Source organism: Ranitomeya imitator, chromosome 2 (assembly GCF_032444005.1).
Source record: "Ranitomeya imitator isolate aRanImi1 chromosome 2, aRanImi1.pri, whole genome shotgun sequence".
NCBI lineage: Eukaryota > Metazoa > Chordata > Amphibia > Anura > Dendrobatidae > Ranitomeya > Ranitomeya imitator.
In genome coordinates, this window is record NC_091283.1 from 184,233,000 (window position 1) to 184,253,953 (window position 20,954).

The 20,954-nt window shown below is 43.5% G+C and overlaps 1 protein-coding gene across 1 annotated transcript in view; it reads right to left on the reverse strand.

Moving 5' to 3' along the window:
• CACNA1F (calcium voltage-gated channel subunit alpha1 F) overlaps positions 1-20,954 on the reverse strand; it is a 191,664-nt gene that overhangs the window by 2,704 nt on the left and 168,006 nt on the right. The window contains exons 38-47 of the mRNA XM_069748245.1: positions 12,374-12,470; positions 11,002-11,104; positions 10,299-10,400; positions 10,056-10,186; positions 8,926-9,033; positions 8,603-8,844; positions 3,406-3,528; positions 2,049-2,206; positions 1,640-1,755; positions 1,311-1,574 (exon numbers count right to left, since the gene is read on the reverse strand). Of these exons, the coding sequence (XP_069604346.1) occupies positions 1,311-1,574; positions 1,640-1,755; positions 2,049-2,206; positions 3,406-3,528; positions 8,603-8,844; positions 8,926-9,033; positions 10,056-10,186; positions 10,299-10,400; positions 11,002-11,104; positions 12,374-12,470 (1,444 nt within the window). The remainder of the gene's footprint in view (positions 1-1,310; positions 1,575-1,639; positions 1,756-2,048; positions 2,207-3,405; positions 3,529-8,602; positions 8,845-8,925; positions 9,034-10,055; positions 10,187-10,298; positions 10,401-11,001; positions 11,105-12,373; positions 12,471-20,954) is intronic.

A 20,954-nucleotide genomic window follows, 5' to 3' on the forward strand; every position in this document is an offset into this window, starting at 1 on the left:
GACCCCTGGTACCCACGGTATCAGTGCAGAGCCCTTGATTCCTGGTGGGAGACTTAATAATAGACTAACCATCGTTTTCCCGGGATAGGGTGTGCTGTAAAAGTTAAAGACTCAGAGCCTGTGCATATCACATTAACTCCCGAAACCCCAGGCAGCGGACTCCTAGAGACTACTCAGCCCACGGACAACAGAGGAACGACAAGTGCCGCTGTTTCTCAGTGCCTACGTTGGAGAAGACGACCCTTCAAGCAAGTCCTCATCAGACTGATAAGTGTTCTTTTTCTCAAGAAATCCTGCTTAATTCTGTTACACTGTTTGACTCCCATATTTTTGCACTGTTTTATTGCTAGTTATATTCCACTGCTTCCTCCCTGCTAGGAGAACCTGATTCCTGTTATTAAACCCCTCAACTGTTGGTCTGTCTGTTCCGTGGTGACACACTCAGTGCCTGCATACTATTACATATACATCACGGGGACTTACGCATGTATACCTTCAATGGATACCTAAGACATTTGCCGCTGTAGTGGCCCCATGTTAAAAAAAAAACAGCATAAAATGAGGATATACAGTGTCTAAAAAAGGTATACCACCATATATAAGCTTAGTGTAGGCCAAAAGGATTCTCTGTTGGACTCAAACAGATGAATGGGGGGCTATGAGCTCGGAGCTTCTCGGCACATTTAGAAACCCATCTACTGTATGTACATCACATCATATATGGTTAACTGCATCGCATAGAGAAGGCCACTATGTATTTATATAACCAAAAATGGGTATACTGGCATCTATGCTGGTCTTCCATGGATTGGTTGGTCCCCGTCTCAACTGGCGCCTATGTTGTTGCTCCATGGGTCCTGCAATCGTCCTTGTCCAGCACTCAACTGGGTGCCTCAGGTTTTTACATATCTCTCTCGATGTCACTATGTCTCACACAATGTAAAAATGTATTTCAAGGGGTTTTGTGAACGCCAAAGGTACACAGGATCCCGGCATTAGAGTGCCGGACAAAGACAATCAGAGTGACCCTGATCTGGTGCCACGGAGTAGAGATGTAGACGCCAGGACATGGTCCTGCAAATCTTTTTGCTCATCTCTAACACTGACTATTTCTGACCTACCCTACCGGAAGGTAAAATGACTTTTTTTTTTTGCCTTTATTGGTTGAACGATGTCTTGTAGATAGGTTATCTATAAGTTGGGAGGGTTACTGGTGCATTTAGCAAACGTATGCTGCAAATGCAGTGTGAATGCAGTGTTAGTGACAGCAATAAGTGGTCTTTAAAAGACGTAAACCCATGACTACTCACTGCCTCCACTAGGCTGTCAGCGCTGCCTCTCTTTTCCTTCAGCCTCTGCCCGGGCACACGCAGCTGGGTGTAGGTGCAGTACGGTGCCTTGCCCTCTTCTTCTCTATACCAGTGCGTGTAGGGGATCGTAGGCAGGCTGCTGTCTTCCTCCACCAAAATAAGTGGAGCATAGAGGAGGCGACCACGTTTGGGCGGATTGGCCCAGGAGTGTGTACCACTTGGTGGATAATTGTTTCTTTGCCAGGAATCTGAACTTCCATAAACCTGTAGGAGATGACAATATAATGATGGTGAAATGATCAAGAACGTAAAATGTGAAGGAAGCAAACTCTACTCACCCTGGTTCGGCACGGCGGTGCATTTTGGTGGTACGTTCCTGGGATTGGGATATCATCGCAGCTTCCTTGTCTTTTCAGGCACTGGATGCTGAATGAGGATTTGTTACCTATGATCAAAAAATGCAAAAGTTATGTAAGCGATTATTTAAAAACAGCTGGTTCTCTAGCGCCAATGCACCGATGGCCCCTGTTTACTGTCCTAGAGGGCTGTAGCCGATCTCACGCCTCAGTAGTCATGTGCCGTCCAAGCTAGTACCACCAATGAGGCTAGTGAATGGCTGTGAGTGCAGCTCGTGATCGCTCGAGAAGTGCACACAGAGACTGTGGAGGACCATGGAGGATAACTACCCCCTTAAGACAAACCGTTCTGGTTCTATTTATGCAGAAGGAGTTTGCAAACCTGGGGTAGGGGGCAAAAGTCGTCGGCGAGGGGGTACTCTGCCATCTACAGTGCCATTAGCCCTGGACGCTGCAGAAGGTGCTGTCGGTGTGGATGAGAAGTTTATCCTTTCTTCTGGAGACAACGAAAGCCTTAAAGAATCCTCCAATTTTTGATTCCTATATAAATAAGAGAAATATAGGCTCTATTCATTATGGCATTTCCGACTTTTTTTATATATATTTTGCTGTTTTTCAGCTGTTTTCCATTTGCTTCCTTTTTTTAAGTCTATTTTATATATGCGTTCTCCTGGTTTTGTTTTGTTTTTATTTGCCACCGTGAGCAGGGATTTGGGCGGTTTCCAGATGTTTTCAGCCAATTTAACGTTTTAAAAAGTCGCTAATTTTTAGGGGGTATAAATGTGCTCCAGTTCCGCCTCTTTCACCCACCCCAGAGTAATTTTATATATGTCTAAAATTTTTGAACAAATCTTGCAAAATTGTAGCTGAATTTGTGGCTCTTTCTACTAAACAAGTCACAAAAATAGATAAAAGAAAAAAAAAAGTAAAAATTAATTTTTGAGCAAAATTCACAAACCACATGCAATAATTGAAATGAAAAAAAAAAGTTTAACGTTTAGTAACTCTTGTACTTAGTTGTTGAAATGATCTCTCCCAAGACAGCATTGAAGGGGCTGACACTTACCGATACTGGGAATATAATAAGTCTACTGACAGTATATAGGAGTGTATAGATAAACTGATCTAGATTTATATCTTTTACGCATCCTTCAATGATAAGGTGCAACATTTCCAGGAACCCCAGCAATCAGGTAAAACCTACAGGGATAACCAGGATCACTTTCAATACATTCCGTATACATACGCATCATTGAAATATATAAGGCCTGATTCATTGTTGCATTTGTGTTTTTTATTTCTAGGTTATAGATGTTTTTCATGTACACGTTTGTCTTTTAATTTGCACTTTTTATTATAGTTTTGTTTGTGTGTTTGCCTGTTTTTTAAGTTTGTCTTTCTTTGCAGGATTTGGGGGATTTCCACATGTTTTGGGCTGATTCATCATCAATTGCTAAATGGTTTCTCAAATGTCCCTTCTTGGAGTGATTTTATGTGCATCTAGGGAGAGATCGGAGAGCTGACAGGTTCCATTCAAACTTTAAAATTTAAAATCAGTAGCATTTTTTATTTTGCTCAAAATTCGTGAACACCATGCTTTATTTTGAAGAATTTAGTGCAAATAACTATAAACAAACACCAAATATTTCCCCTAAAAAAAAAACCTGCAAGTGATGAATTGGGCCCGTTTACAGCACCTTATATTGTGATATCGCAGGTACATACTCTACGCGTCTTACCTCTCCGTCTCATTGCTCAGGGGATACACAGGTGAGGACATCCTAGATCTCTGCTCATCTTCCGTAGCGGTCTCTTCTTGCTCAAGCACAGTGGGTGGTAGGAAGTTTGCGTCTGAGCTTCTTCTAGATAAAACATTCACATACATTTCTGATTATACTTTTATATATATACTAGATGGCAGCCCGATTCTAAAGAATCGGGAGTCTAGAATCCATATATACTTTATTTATTCAAATGTAAGAATAATACAATTAATAAATAATAGTAAAAAAGAACAAAAAATGGCTGCACTTACCAGCTCTTGACAATTCTTGTTATTTAAGAAATTGCTGGGCAATAATGGACAATGTCCTTATGTGGCAAATAATGGAGCAATATACCCAATGTGGCAAAGAAGAGGTTAATAAACGGCAGTCTCTCAGTATAACAGTCAGTGAATAATAGGCAGTATATGGAGAAAACACCAAACAAAAGTTCAAAATTGGTGTGAAAATGTCACTGAACCACTTCACAACTAAATATATATAGTTTTGGTAAATGGTATTATCATTTTTTTGACGAAATTCGGCAGGAGCTTGAAGAGCAACGTCACTGGGCCCGCCTCCACGCAGTAGAAACTTGCTGTGAGGTAAAAATTCAAAAATCACACCAAAATGGCGGGCGGAGTGTGTCACAGTACGGCACGTTTCTGATTGGTCGCTCGCAGCAGGCGGCAACCAATCAGACACTGGACACTGTTGACGTCACTTATCTCCGGACATTAGCTCCGGACATTAGCTCCGGACATTAGCTCCGGACATTAGCTCCGGACATTAGCTCCGGACAGGAAGTTGGCACAAATTGCAGGAAGTAGTATTCTAGGCAATTATATATTAGATATATATATATACTAGATGGTGGCCCGATTCTAACGCATCGGGTATTCTAGAACAGGGGTGTCAAACTGCATTCCTCAAGGGCCGCAAACCATGCGTGTTTTCAAGATTTCCTTAGCATTGCACAAGGTGCTGCAATCATTATGTGTGTATATGATTAAATTATCACCTGTGCAGTACAAGGAAATCCTGAAAACATGACCTGTTTGCAGCCCTCGAGGAATGCAGTTTGACACCCCTGTTCTAGAATATGCATGTCCACGTAGTATATTGCACAGCCCACGTAGTATATTGCCCAGCCACATAGTATATTGCCCAGCCACGTAGTATATTGCCCAGTCACGTAGTATATTGCCCAGTCACATAGTATATTGCCCAGCCACATAGTATATTGCCCAGCCACGTAGTATATTGCCCAGTCACATAGTATATTGCCCAGCCACGTAGTATATTGCCCAGTCACGTAGTATATTGCCCAGTCACGTAGTATATTGCCCAGTCACGTAGTATATTGCCCAGCCACGTAGTATATTGCCCAGCCACGTAGTATATTACCCAGCCACATAGTATATTGCCCAGTCATGTAGTATATTGCCCAGCCACGTAGTATATTGCTCAGTGAAGTAGTATACTGCCCAGCCACATAGTATATTGCCAGTCACGTAGTATATTGCCCAGTCACGTAGTATATTGCCCAGTCACGTAGTATATTGGCAAGTCACATAGTATATTGCCCAGTCATGTAGTATATTGCACAGCCACGTAGTATATTGCCTAGTCACGTAGTATATTGCCCAGCGACGTAGTATATTGCCCAGCCACATAGTATATTGCCCAGTCACATAGTATATTGCCCAGCCACGTAGTATATTGCTCAGTGAAGTAGTATACTGCCCAGCCACATAGTATATTGCCAGTCACGTAGTATATTGCCCAGCCACGTAGTATATTGCACAGCGACGGAGTTTATTGTCCAGCCACATAGTATATTGCCCGGTCACGTAGTATATTGCCCAGTCACGTAGTATATTACCCAGCCACATAGTATATTGCCCAGTCACGTAGTATATTGCCCAGCCACATAGTATATTGCCCAGTCACGTAGTATATTGCCCAGCCACGTAGTATATTGCACAGCTACGTAGTATTCAGCACAGAGCCACGTAGTATATTGCCCAGCTATGTAGTATATTGCCCAGCCACGTAGTATATTGCCCAGCCACGTAGTATATTGCCCAGTGACGTAGTATATTGCCCAGTCACGTAGTACCGGTATATTGCCCAGCCACATAGTATATTGCCCAGCCACATAGTATATTGCCCAGTCACGTAGTATATTGCCCAACCACGTAGTATATTGCCCAGTCATGTAGTATATTGCCCAGGCACGTAGTATATTGCCTAGCCATATAGTATATTGCACAGCGACGGAGTATACAGCACAGAGCCACGTAGTATAGAGACTTAACAAAAATAAATAAACATATACTCACCTTCCGAAGGCCCGTTGAAGTCCTGCTATACTTACCATCCGCCGCCTTTCCCGCTCCTCGGGACGCTCCCGGGATCGCTCCATTGCAAGCGGCAGCTTCCGGTCCCAGGGCTGGTGTGAGCAGGACCTGGGATGACGTCGCGATCACATGACCATGACGTCACGGCAGGTCCTTGTCACACACCAGCCCTGGGACCGGAAGCTGCCGCTTGCAATGGAGCGGTCCCGGGAGCGTCCCGAGGAGTGGAAAAGGCGGCAGATAGTGAGTATAGCAGGTCTTTTGTTTTTTTTTTTATTATTTTTAACATGACATATTTTTACTATTGATGCTGCATAGGCAGCATCAATAGTAAATAGTTGGGGACACACAGGGTTAATAGCAGCGGTAACGGAGTGCGTTACACCGCGGGCCGTTACCGTTGCCATTAACCCTGTGTGAGCGGTGAGTGGAGGGGATTATGGAGTGGGCGCCGGGCAGTGGGTGCAGGGGAGTAGGGGAGGGACTAATCGGACTGTGCCCGTCACTGATTGGTCCCGGCAGCCATGACAGGCAGCTGCCGAGACCAATCAGCAAATGAATAACCTTGACAGAAGGACAGACAGACAAACGGAAGTTATTCTGGACGACAGATACAACATTGGCATACATTTCTGCTTTTTTTTATATATATATATATATATATATATATATATATATATATATATATATATATATATATATATATACACACATATATACACATATCTACTATATAATTGTCTAAGGGTCACTTCCCTCTTTCTGTCTGTCCTTCTGTCTGTCTGTCACGGATATTCATTGGTCGCGGCCTCTGTCTGTCATGGAAATGCAAGTCGCTGATTGGTCGACCAATCAGCGACGGGCACTGTCTGAAAGAAAATGGCCGCTCCTTACTCCCCGCAGTCAGTGCCCGGCGCCCACATACTCACCTCCAGTCACCGCTCATACAGGGTTAATGCCGGCTATTAACCCTTTGTGTCCCCAACTTTTTACCATTGATGCTGCCTATGCAGCATCAATAGTAAAAAGATCTAATGTTAAAAATAATAAAAAAACAAAAAACCTGCTATTCTCACCCTCCGTCGTCCGACGATGCGCTCGTGCCTGCCATCTTCCGTTCCCGGCGATGCATTGCGAAATTACCCAGAAGACTTAGCGGTCTCGCGAGACCGCTAAGTCATCTGGGTAATTTCACAATGCATCCTGGGAACAAAAGATGGCGGCAGCCGCGCGTGTCGCCGGAGCTTCGGTGAATCCTAGGGGGTGAGTATATAACTACTTTTTATTTTACCGCATGGCTGCTATATACTACATAGGCAGTGTTATATACTATGTGGACTGTGTTATATACTGCGTGGGCTGTGCTATATATTACATGGCCACTGTTATGTACTGCGTGGGCAGTGTTATATACTACGTGGCTGCTATATACTGCGTGGGCAGTGTTATATACTACGTGACTGCTATCCACTGCGTGGGCTGTGCTATATATTACGTGGCCAATGTTATATACTGCGTGGCCTGTGTTAAATACTACGTCGCCTGTGTTATATACTGTGTGGCTGCTATATACTGCGTGGGCTGTGTTATATAGTATGTGGCTGTGTTACATACTGCGTGGCCACTGTTATATATTGCGTGGCCTGTATTAACGCATTGGGTATTCTACAATATGTATGTATATAGCAGCCACATAATATATAGCACAGGCCACGTAGTATTTGTCTGCTATATACTACATGGCTCCTATATACTACATGGCCTGTGATATATACTATGTGGCTGCTGTATACATACAAAAATGCATATTCTAGAATACCCGATGCATTAGAATCGGGCCACCATCTAGTTTATAACATATGTGTGTGTGTGTATATATATATATATATATATATATATATATATATATATATATTTATTTATTTATACACACGGTATATATGGTATTTAAGTGGGAGCCATAGTTTTGCACTTTGTATGTCCTTCACCTGCCTTGGGTTAGATTATAATGCTCAGAATATGATTTTCATTATATGACTTGTCTCCTGAATTTTTTCACCAGTTTTCTCGCCTATCTCTAATTTTCGGTTGTCAAACGAGTTAGGGGGTGAAGACTAGCTACTATGATATCTCCCATACATTTCACACACAGACCTAAGGGCACCTGCTCTCCTATCTCTATCCAGTACTTGTTTAAGAGCAGCAGCATAGAGGACATTATACCACATTACTGAGCAGTGTAGCTGTGAATCCATCTCTGGGGTGAGATAACCACTTACTAGAAGCAGTATCGGCACCCTTCTTCTGTGCTACTCTACACTGCTCCCCCTCCATAGACTTTAATAGACAGCTTCAATCTGATCCATCAACTTGAGCTATCAAGCCATATTTTCCTTGAGCAAGATAAGTCTTCAACTGATTTTCAGAGTGAATGCGGAGTTTAGAAAGCAGGTGAAGAAGTGGATCATTAATGGAGAAGGAAGCTAAATTTCTCCTTCAACGTTTATAGGGATGTATGATAGATATAGAGGGGTATGAATATACGAAATTTCATTTCGGGATTTCAGGTGGGGGCAAAGGTTGGATATGGGTCTATATGACTCCGATCCAAAGGTGAACACAACAATTAGCGCAGTGGTTGGTAAATGACGTCCTTATTATATGAGCGGTGCTGATTTTCTACAGTGTGGGGTAAACAGCAGCAGGTGGAGATAATTGACACTTGCTGCTATAAATGTCAGGGGACTCGGTTAACTCATTTGTTGCCATACGGATCGCAGCTTTGGTTATGTCAGCTATAATTAGCTCACCTCCGTGTGTTAAGATGCCTTTTCTTCGCACTGGTTCCACCGGTTGGTGTTGATGGAGGAACTAATAGGCTGTCTTTGGAGCCTTCACCAGGTCGATTGACTAAAGATGGTCTTTGGGGGGAGGCAGGAGCATCCTCTTCATGTCCTCCAATCGAGTTAGTGAGGGAGAGTACGGACGAAGAAAGTGGACGTTCCTTGACCAACTCTGGTGCACCCTCGCATAAGGCTGTCTCCTCTACCACCTAAAATGAAGACGTGACTACTAGTTTCTTCGGGGGCAGGACACACGGATACATGTCACTTACTTATCACAGATCTCATACCTGGCATCCCAGGCTTTTAAATGCAGAAAGGTCGTCTTCGTCTTCTAGCTCACAGGATAACGCTCTCCGGATCTCTGATCCCAGATCCTGTAGACTTCTCAGTCCAGCCTTAAAGACAAGAAGGGCACACAATATAGATTAACAATCATATAGACTGGAGCGTGCCATTTTATGTTTGCGGATGAGCCAAATGTTGCACTGGCACTTGCCGTGGTTCAAAGTTTCAAATACAGATGTAGCTCAGCGATTAGTAGTCATTTAATTGTGGCATCTGTGGAGCAGCCATATTCAGTCTTTTAATCTCTTCATGAATTGTGAAAAGTGTAAAAAGTTTTTAGCCGAAATTAGGTGAGTGAAACATTGTGCCCAGGAAAGGTTCAAGCAAATAACACATGTGTGCTATACCTGGATGTGAGCTGCTCATTCAGAAAACATGCCCCGACGCACGTTTTGCAATCACTTCTTCAAGCGAGATTTTGGCAAAAAACTTTTTGCATTCCCGAGACTCTCTGCATTATTATGGCATATTCCATTTAGAACTATATTGTAAGATCACTAATGGCACTTTAGCATTCTTCTCCAGCTATGTTGTGTACTGTCACTTCATATAATTTGGATTTTTGATACGCTCTGTGCTTCTGGCTATCACCATTTTGTGGTCCACATGAGCTAGCACTTTATCTTACTGTGTTCATATGGATTATGATTATTGTCCATGCACCTAAACAAAAGTGTAACTCCAGTATACCTGTTACCACTGGGTTATTAGTGTGATCATCTGCTCCGCTGTCACTCTGTTTCGCTATTCCCCTGTAATTGATATGTATATATTTGTCTAATATTTTAACTAATTTACATCAATAAAATTTCAAGATTTTATTGTGATTTTGAACTTCACTTGTTTTTTTGTTCTATATGTTAGAATTCAAGTCTATGCAGTGAATTTGGAGCTCTTTGTGCTGAAAAACTGCGCTCTGTCAATTCTAAAACTATTTTAAAAAAATGAATCGACCACTCAAAAAATGTAGGAATCATTTAGATTATACATCTGAAGCGATGAACTAGGATGGCCATCTTGTCCTGCTGCTTTCATTATTTTACAATCTGGATATTGCAGGATTGTTATTAACCTGCAACGTGGTTGAATTGCTTGGGAGACTTTCTGTTCCCAGAAGACCCTTTTCCTTCCTACGGCGAAACTTCCGGAAGTAATCTTGGATTAAGAAAGTGGCATAAAATTTCCCCACTGTTACTTCCTCCTCTGAAAAAAAAACAAAAAACAAAAAAAAAGAGGACATTTTTCTTTATAGCACATAGGTCCAGGTGATAGAACCCCGGTATATACAGTACGGTATTATACACATAGGCCTGACCTTCCGGGGGAGGGATGACTTCATCCAGTATCTTCTGTTTGGTTCTTTTCCAGATTTTTTTAATGACGGCTCTCAGCTCCTCGTTGGCAGCTTCCAGAGTCCCTAAAAAGACAGAGCTAGATAATTATTATAGGAAGCCTTGCTAAAAATATAATTAGGCCAAACACTGCACAGAGCTTCATGTTGTGCGGCCCGTGTTACACATTATTCAGGACTCGACTTCTGCGTCGTCAGATCTGCCGGAGCAAGAAGGGTCCTGCTATATCAGTCACTGCATAGCGGCCTAAGATTCACCCCCTCCCTTCATCTAATGTCCTCCATAGCCGATTTTTCACTCTTAATATTAATAATATATCTATAGCTCATGATTATATATTTATCATCTATCTTATAAATAGGTGATAAATGTGGTTTATTGGACCACCCCTTTAAATGTATTTTTCATGAAAGGGCTTGTCTCTTGAACCTAACCCCTGTCTAGAAGTCTAAGGTATAAGGACTTCATTCAGGGGCCCGACGCCGGACCGGAGAGGCACTCTGTACTAGCGGCTCAGATTCTGGCAGACATTTCACCCCCCGCAGCGGCCGCAGATCACCCCCACATTATAGGCAACCCCTTTAACAACAATACCTAAATAATATTTAGCTCTTTTCAGGCTAATGTGTAAATCTCTGTCATCGGACATATAAAGGACAGATGTACCTTCAGTTTTTATCTTTAGCGACGTCCGCACCAGGGCAAAGAGAGTAGCGTTGAATGTCACAGTACCGTCCGAATTTAGAGGCATGTTCATCGCGACCAGTCTCTGTGGACATAGTAAGGAAAAAAAACAAGAAATACACCCGTCAGTAAAATAAAAATGTCAGAAATACCCAAAGCTCCAAAAATCCAGCTTAAACCTATTCCCGTGAGTTTAGTAGCAGCAAGTAAGTCAAGCAAAACATGCAAGTGCCCAATGGATGCCATCAGAGGATCCAAATTTTGAGATGTTAAGATGATCACAGGGTGTCCCGCCGCTGAGACCTCTAATGATCAGCTGTGCACTGCAGGGGAACCTGGCAGCAAGAGTTCGATTCTCCTGCAGCGCCTCCGCAGGAGAAAGGAAGCATTACAAAGTTATCATATGCCGATCATGTCATGATGGGTCCTCCAAAGAGGCGCTTTGTGTTCCTCCTGGTGATTGGCGCTCTATTAGGGCAGGTCGGGTACATACAGGTAAAAACCTGCAATGTGTATATACAGCAATAGAATAATTATATCCACATTCAAAATCATTCACTCCAAGAGTGGGGGGTCTTCCAATAACAGATAGGGGACATCAGGAACAAATCATATCGTTACGGCATCTCTATGATCCCATCGGCTGTCTCTGCGGCACCATAGGCGGAATACAGGCTGCTGTAAACCGCTGGTAGTCAACGCAAAGAAGAGGTTTAGCTAAAATTACTCCAGCTAATTTAATGCAGAGAGCTACTTTTGCAAAAATAGAACATAATGTACATAATTAAAAAAAAGATGGAAGCAGTTGATTTTTGCAAAGAAAATGACCATATTGCATGCTGCAAAGACACAGACGTCTAGGGGCATAGTCTTTTAAAGGTTGTCTGAATCAGGGCTCATATTCCGTCCTAATGTGATGCTGGTGAGAGGCATGCAGGACCCCCCCACAGGCAAATATGTGAGTCACAAGCAGATGTGTGCATGCAAATAGTGCATGATTTCATTCTACCGATGTTGCCGCTGGCCGAGCCCCGGGAGGCCGCACCCTGTGGACAAAAGCGGCCGTGAAAACCAGAATGGAAACCATTTCTAATTCCTTTTATTATTTCTATGCTAAAATATAGAGCTGTATAATCCGTGTAGTCTCCTCACTGCTGACCTCTGCTGGTTGAAACCATGTAATGCAACCCAGTGATATTTTCTATTTCTCACCAACTCATCATTTTCATCGCCCCCTTTTTTCTCCTTTTGCTTTTAAAACGTAGAAATTTCGGTCTTAGTCTTCTTTTTTTGCAGTTATTAAAATACGCTGCTAGTAATGTATATATACCCTCTGTATATTCTAGCTGCCTACCTTACATGCCACACGGTGTGGGCATAGCTTTCCAAATCCCAAGGGCGGTTGGATGCGGCGTAACAAGGTCACAACGTCCAAATGTTTAATACGGCCCCTGCAAAATAAAAAGGCAAACATCCATTTATCACTTTGGGGTGCACGTACTTGTGGTGAGGTGCCTCCTGCCCTGCAGTGCTCATGTCCTGTGGTTGATTTGGCATTAATATGGCAGCATGTTCTAACACATTATTACCAGCGGGTTCGTATTTAGATAATGGGTTGGATGGACGAGGTATTTCACTTTTATACGGTTCGCTCAGACTAGTGTTTAAAAAAAAAATCAGTCCTATTGTCATCCAAGACAGCGGGAGGAGTTTTTCTCATCCGTATGCAATCCTTATTAATAATCAGCAGTTATTAATCATACAGTTCAATATGCCACAGAACTGTAATGTATCCATAAAAAATGGATGTCATACAGGATCCGCTTATCTCTCAATGAGACTATGGGATCCGCTTATCTCTCAATGAGACTATGGGATCCGCTTATCTCTCAATGAGTCTATGGGATCCGCTTATCTCTCAATGAGTCTATGGGATCCGCTTAGCTCTCAATGAGTCTATGGGATCCGCTTATCTCAATGAGACTATGGGATCCGCTTATCTCTCAATGAGACTACAGGGTCCGCTTATCTCTCACTAAGTCTATGGGATCCGCTTATTTCTCAATGAGTCTACAGGATGAACTTATCTCTCAATGAGACACCACAGACGATATTCAGTGCAAAAAGGTCCAATACAATAAGGAAAGTATTGCAATATTACTATTTATTAATATACAAAAGATCAAATGACAGAGGACATAGCTTAAAAGGTGACAGACCATACCACATACATAACGGCGGTAAGAGAAAGCATAATACCCCTGGAAAAATCCATAAATCTATGTGTGTAACTGCCCAAACAATAATGCACAGTAGCGGCATATACATTCACATACCTAGTGGCACACAGCAGGGGCACATGCGCCCTGGAGACTGAGTCTTAGTGGGGGAAAAGCGCCCACACAACAAGCTAGAGTACCGGTGGGAGAAAAGGCCGTACCGAGTGAAGCGGCGGCTCGGCAACGGGGGTCTGTTTATGAGGTCCAGCCCAAAACAGAAGAGGGGACTCCCACCCGCACATTGCACAGGAATATGTGTGGCACACGGCTTTCTATTTCTATCTATTGTGTCTATATATATTTTCTGGGTCCTTTGTACATATGGATCTGCAGACTAGAGAAACGGCTTGGAGCCAGAGGGCTCAGGGGCTTTTTGTTAGTGGTGGCAGCTTTGCCAGTGAATCAGTGAGTAATGATGGTGGCTTCTCTAAAGTTACTAATGAATTGACCAATATGCATAAAGCACTTACAAAGGTTTGGTGGAACATAAGAAGCTTGGAAGAATATAAGGTTACGGGTTTTGTTCCCCGTGGCCTTAAGGTTCAAATCTTCCCTGCATGGGAGGTAGATACTTCCTTCCAAAATACCTGGGAAGCTGGTTTGATGAAATGTTCATCCATAGTAATGGACATGTTAATAGCCCATGATCAGGCTCTCTTGATTAAATTTAAGGAAGATATTAAGAACAAGGAGATTCAACTTGCCACCTTTGAGACATCCTCAGTGGCTACTTTTAAACTACAACTAAAAAGTACCATTGATAAATTTGAAAATGATATCACTGAAGGCAAACGACGTAAATTTTATAGGGATAAGGTCGACTACACTAGTGGTCGGGCCTATAAATGGGGTCATAAGGGGCAATAGAAGAGCTGCACCCCCTGAGACTAACATCCATACCAACGCCCATACTAGATTGGAAGTATCTTACAGCGATTTTTTATCGTCGGATCCAAGCGATCTAGAAGGGGCTGCAGGCGGGGCAGACGGAAGACCAGGAGGAACAACAACAAAAAAGCGTACCAGAGGGTTCAAGAACTCGTCCCCGGCATACAAACGGGAAACGAGGTACAACTACAGGAGATGATAGACCGGGCCTCTCGGCTTGATCTGGAGCAATTGAATCCACATGAGGACTCAGGTAACCTACAGATCATCAATTTATCTACATATGTTTTGACCCCTGTTGAAAAACATTTTCTGGGGAAGGGTCTCTCATTTGCTCCAATGAATATCTTGGACAAATTTACCCTGGTCAAGGATGTCTATCTATTCTGCCACCAACTAACGTTTAAGCTTTTATACCACCACCCCTCTTCTTTAGATGAGCTTCCGAATGATGAGCAGCAGGTCTTGAGAGACCTTATGGATCTTCTCCACGAAAATGAAATGGCGCCTACGAGAAAACACTTTGGTGGAAGGCTACCTTCGCAGGCCACCCCTGCCTTTTCCCGGCGGTTCAGATATTCTTCAATCAAACATGTAGAGAGATCCAGGCCCTCCATACTGATGGTAACAGAAATAACAATCTTAATCTGTGTGAACGTAGGGCACTTAGAGACCTGCAGAACAATAGAGAGTTCCTTGTTCGCGAAGCGGACAAGGGGGGCAATATTGTCCTGTGGCCTTATTCCCTCTATTTACAGGAGGCTGGACGACAACTTGGGGACCGCACTTGTTATTCACTCCTCCCATCGGACCCCACGGACTTTTTCAAGGGCAAATTGGACCAACTTATTGGACAAGCAGCGGCTCATCTTGAGTAAAAAAGAGGTGGACTTTCTCACCACGGATTTCCCAGTTGTGCCGACCTTCTACCTCCTTCCGAAGGTGCACAAATCTTTGATTAATCCCCCAGATAGGCCAATAGTGTCCGGCATTAATGGTTTATTTGAAAAACCGTGTACATACTTGGACTTTTTTCTACAACCACTGGCCACGAAACTTACATCATATCTTAGGGACTCGACACATCTTATTCAACTTGTTCAAAATCTCTGTTTACCACCAGACACGATTCTGATTACTCTGGATGTCGAGTCCCTTTACACCAACATCAGTCATGATGTTGGTTTGAAAGCGGTCTCCTTTTTCCTAGATTCTAACACCACAGGGGACAGGGAACATGATCAATTTCTTCTTGATCTTTTGTTCTTTGTCCTTGACAAAAACTATTTCGTTTTTGATAGAAACTTCTATAGGCAGGTTAAGGGGACCGCTATGGGGGCACGGTGTGCGCCTTCTTACGTGAATTTGTTTTTAGGATGGTGGGAGGAGACAGTAGTGTACAAGCATGAGGTATTAAGGGAAAAATGTCCGAAATGGCTTCGCTTTATCGACGACATTGTGATGTTTTGGACAGGCACCGAAGATGATTGCAAACAGTTCATCTCCGATCTGAATGATAATCCGCTTAACATCAGGCTTACATCGCACATATCATATACTTCGGTGGAATTCCTGGACCTCAAAGTAAGCTTGACTGACTCAAGTGTGGCTACAACATTATATCGTAAGCCAACAGCGACGAATAGTTTGTTACACTATTCAAGTTTTCATCCTAGGCACCTCAAAAATGGGATTCCAACTGGCCAATTTTTGCGCTTGAAAAGAAATTGCAGCCTGACGTCTAATTTCCAGCACGAAGCAGGGATACTAACAGATCGTTTCAGGCACCGGGGCTACCCCAAGAAGATCATCTCTTCCGCTTATCAGAAGGCCTGCCTGGACCAGTCCACGTTCAGATCTACTTCAGAGACCCACACGTAAGTTGGATACACCACTTGGTATTGTGACCACTTTTAACAACCAGTGGAATGACATCTACAAGATTCTTGGCCGTAGCTGGGGCACTCTATTGAGTGAACCCAGACTAATACCGCATATTTCAGCGACCCCCAAGTTGATAGCCCGACGGGCAAGGAACTTGAAGGATATGCTTTGCCATAGTCACTTTACACGCCCTACGTCTAGACTGAACAGGGGAGTCAGGACTTTTGGGACTTTTCCGTCTGGCGGATGTAATGTTTGCCAGTATATGGTGGCGCAAGATGGCTTCTCGCTTACTGTCTCTCCCTTTCATATTACCCCCAAAAAAGCCTTCTTCAACTTCAAGTCTCGTTCGCTTGTTTATGCCCTAATCTGCGACTGCCCGAAAGTTTACGTGGGACAGACTACACAGGATTTGCGTAGAAGAACACAGCAACATCTTTCTAATATCTCCACGGCCTCTAGGGATCGCGAAAGGGGTATGGGCATCTCTTCTGTGGCCACGCATTTCTTGGACTTTCACGGTGGACGGACCAGGGGACTAAAGGTCATGGGACTTGAGGGTGTTTTACAGAGGTGGCGACGGTGTCCGGAGGTTGCTAAGATGTGAATCAAAATGGATCCACAATTTAAACACTCTGACTCCACATGGACTAAATGAGGAACTACTTTTCACTGGCTATTATAAACAACTATAAAGCATATTGTGATATGTTGTTTGAGTACATATTTGCATCATGTTTGTATAATTCTTCTTTTCTTCCCCTCCCTCCCCGTTTCCCCCCCCCCTCCCATTCTTTTTTTTTTTTTTTTTTTTTTAAGGTTTTATCACTTTACCGCTCTAGTTATTTCAACACGGATGTGTCATGATCCAGTTCTGAGATTATGTTCAGCTCTTGTCTCTGGACTGGTCATGTGGGAGTTAATCCTCTCTGCCTCACCCTGGAGCTGGCTGAACTATTTAAGTCGTCTGTAGCCATTGGGCCAGTGTCAGCTATAGTTCATGCTGCAAGGTTTGAGCTCCTGACCTGATCCCTGTTAATGTGTTCCTGTTTGCCTCTGACTGCCTACACCCGTTTATGACTTGTTCTGACCTTTGGCCTGTACCCCGACTCCGTCTCTGTCTCACGTTTTGGTTACCACGTTCCCGGTAGGTTCTGACATCTTGCTTGTCCCCGACGATTCTCTGCTCGCCCCTTCTGTACCGCGCTGCTATCTCCGTGTATTACCTTGGCTTGTTTCATGTCCCTTTCATTACCTGTGACACCTGTGTTGTTCAGTGTTGCTGTGCTGTGTGTGCAACCTCTTTTCCTTAGCCAGCACCCCCTGGTGGAGATTGCTCTATACTGCACTGCAGCAGCACATCACAGGATGAACTAGTTTCTATCCGTTGAAAACCATGGTTTTCTTCAAATGTCTTTAGCTAGTTATCTGTGTCTGCAGCAATTATATTTTTAGTGCATGTCATGTTACCTAATGCTCCGTACTGAGCTGGGGATTTCTTTCTCCATAGCCCTATTAGAACATTACCTGAGGTGCTGGTAATATGTATCTGTATCTATGATCCTATTTGGTCTATGTGACACTCGGGATTGCTATTATTTTGAGTTTATCATATGTACTCCTATTTGTATGCATAATTTTCTGCTGTACCAGTGTCTTGTTCCTCTTGCCATCTTTATCCAACCGATTGAGTCTATCATATGTACTCGTATCTGTATGCACAATTTCCCGCTGCTTGAGTGTTCTGTTCCTCCTGCCACCTATATCTGATCGATCGTGGTTGATACCTGTTTTCTTTCCCCTCCTTTTGTTTCCCTGTGTCCCCGGTGTCGGTCTTGGGCCCACGGCGCGTGCGCTGGCTTGCGCGTGCGCTCTGTGCCCGGGTCTGCCATCTTGGAGCAGGGGACCCGGACTTCATTTGTCGTAGTGCGCAGGCGTGTACTTGCCGCTTTTTGTATCGGGTGTTCCATTTATTATATTGCCCCGGTTTTACATATTGACACACATATTTATCCCTCTCTTCCCCTCCCTCACATTCGCCATCAGTTTTCATCTTTTCCCCGGCCCTCTGTCTCCTTTGTGCCTGTCCTCGGCCGACTGCGCGTGCGCTTGATTACGCGTGCGCGCTGGGCCCTGGGCGGGCGCTTTGGGACGAGGGATGGCGACTCCACACACCACATTGCGCATGCGCCTGTATTCTTGGCTGATGGGCCTATTATTTACGATGCGCCCGCTGTGGGTGCACTGCGCGTGCGCCGATCTGGCACGTGCGCATCTGCCCTTCTGCGGGCAATCCGGAATGGAACTCTTGACCCCTTCCTTGTATTGCGCAACTGCCGGCGTTACATAGTAACATACTAACATAGTAACATAGTTAGTAAGGCCGAAAAAAGACATTTGTCCATCCAGTTCAGCCTATATTCCATCATAATAAATCCCCAGATCTACATCCTACAGAACCTAATAATTGTATGATACAATATTGTTCTGCTCCAGGAAGACATCCAGGCCTCTCTTGAACCCCTCGACTGAGTTCGCCATCACCTCCTCCTCAGGCAAGCAATTCCAGATTCTCACTGCCCTAACAGTAAAGAATCCTCTTCTATGTTGGTGGAAAAACCTTCTCTCCTCCAGACGCAAAGAATTCCCCCTTGTGCCCGTCACCTTCCTTGGTATAAACAGATCCTCAGCGAGATATTTGTATTGTCCCCTTATATACTTATACATGGTTATTAGATCGCCCCTCAGTCGTCTTTTTTCTAGACTAAATAATCCTAATTTCGCTAATCTATCTGGGTATTGTAGTTCTCCCATCCCCTTTATTAATTTTGTTGCCCTCCTTTGTACTCTCTCTAGTTCCATTATATCCTTCCTGAGCACCGGTGCCCAAAACTGGACACAGTACTCCATGTGCGGTCTAACTAGGGATTTGTACAGAGGCAGTATAATGCTCTCATCATGTGTATCCAGACCTCTTTTAATGCACCCCATGATCCTGTTTGCCTTGGCAGCTGCTGCCTGGCACTGGCTGCTCCAGGTAAGTTTATCATTAACTAGGATCCCCAAGTCCTTCTCCCTGTCAGATTTACCCAGTGGTTTCCCGTTCAGTGTGTAATGGTGATATTGATTCCTTCTTCCCATGTGTATAACCTTACATTTATCATTGTTAAACCTCATCTGCCACCTTTCAGCCCAAGTTTCCAACTTATCCAGATCCATCTGTAGCAGAATACTATCTTCTCTTGTATTAACTTCTTTACATAGTTTTGTATCATCTGCAAATATCGATATTTTACTGTGTAAACCTTCTACCAGATCATTAATGAATATGTTGAAGAGAACAGGTCCCAATACTGACCCCAGCGGTACCCCACTGGTCACAGCGACCCAGTTAGAGACTATACCATTTATAACCACCCTCTGCTTTCTATCACTAAGCCAGCTACTAACCCATTTACACACATTTTCCCCCAGACCAAGCATTCTTATTTTGTGTACCAACCTCTTGTGCGGCACGGTATCAAACGCTTTGGAAAAATCGAGATATACCACGTCCAATGACTCACCGTGGTCCAGCCTATAGCTTACCTTTTCATAAAAACTGATTAGATTGGTTTGACAGGAGCGATTTCTCATAAACCCATGCTGGTATGGAGTTAAACAGTTATTCTCATTGAGATAATCCAGAATAACATCCCTCAGAAACCCTTCAAATATTTTACCAACAATAGAGGTTAGACTTACTGGCCTATAATTTCCAGGTTCACTTTTAGAGCCCTTTTTGAATATTGGCACCACATTTGCTATGCGCCAGTCCTGCGGAACAGACCCCGTCGCTATAGAGTCCCTAAAAATAAGAAATAATGGTTTATCTATTACATTACTTAGTTCTCTTACTACTCGTGGGTGTATGCCATCCGGACCCGGAGATTTATCTATTTTAATCTTATTTAGCCGGTTTCGCACCTCTTCTTGGGTTAGATTGGTGACCGTTAATATAGGGTTTTCATTGTTTCTTGGGATTTCACCTAGCATTTCATTTTCCACCATGAATACTGTGGAGAAGAAGGTGTTTAATATGTTAGCTTTTTCCTCGTCATCTACAACCATTCTTTCCTCACTATTTTTTAAGGGACCTACATTTTCAGTTTTTATTCTTTTACTATTGATATAGTTCTGTGTTTACTTCCGGTCCAGGGATTATGGCTCACCACGCGGACTATGCCCGGACCCCTCTTGATCCCAGCTGACTCTACTCTGCCAATCACTTTAGAAGGTATTTAAACCACCTAATAAGGACACTACTGATATCGCCCCTGAGGAAGCCAGTTTACTGGCGATACGCGTTGGGCACTTGTGCCTGGTGTCACCCTCTCACTTCACCATCTTCTATTGCCCTGACCTCTTACATGGGGACTCTACCTTGGAGACCTGGTACACTCTGTCAGGTGATATAGGACGCCCTGGATTTGGCTTTTTCTAGCCACGGGGGGACTGCTTATTTCTTTATTTCTTTACCTCTTAGGTAGTCTATAGGGTGACACTTTGGTTTGACCTTATCATCGGTCTGGTCTGTATTATGCTGCTATGTTTTTGCATTTTTAATTGTTTTTAATTGTTCTGTGTAGTGTTCATTATATGTGGTTCAATAAAATTGTTATACTCTTGGATATATCTTTGTGGTGATCCCTTTAATATGCATGCTACCCTTTTTCTTTGGTTGTTCTCTTAGTGAGGGAAAAGCGCCCACACAACAAACTAAGGTACCGGTGGGAGAAAAGGCCGTACCGAGTGAAGCGGCGGCTCGGCAACGGGGGTCCGTTTATGAGGTCCAGCCCGAAACAGAAGAGGGGACTCCCACCCGCACATTGCACAGGAATATGT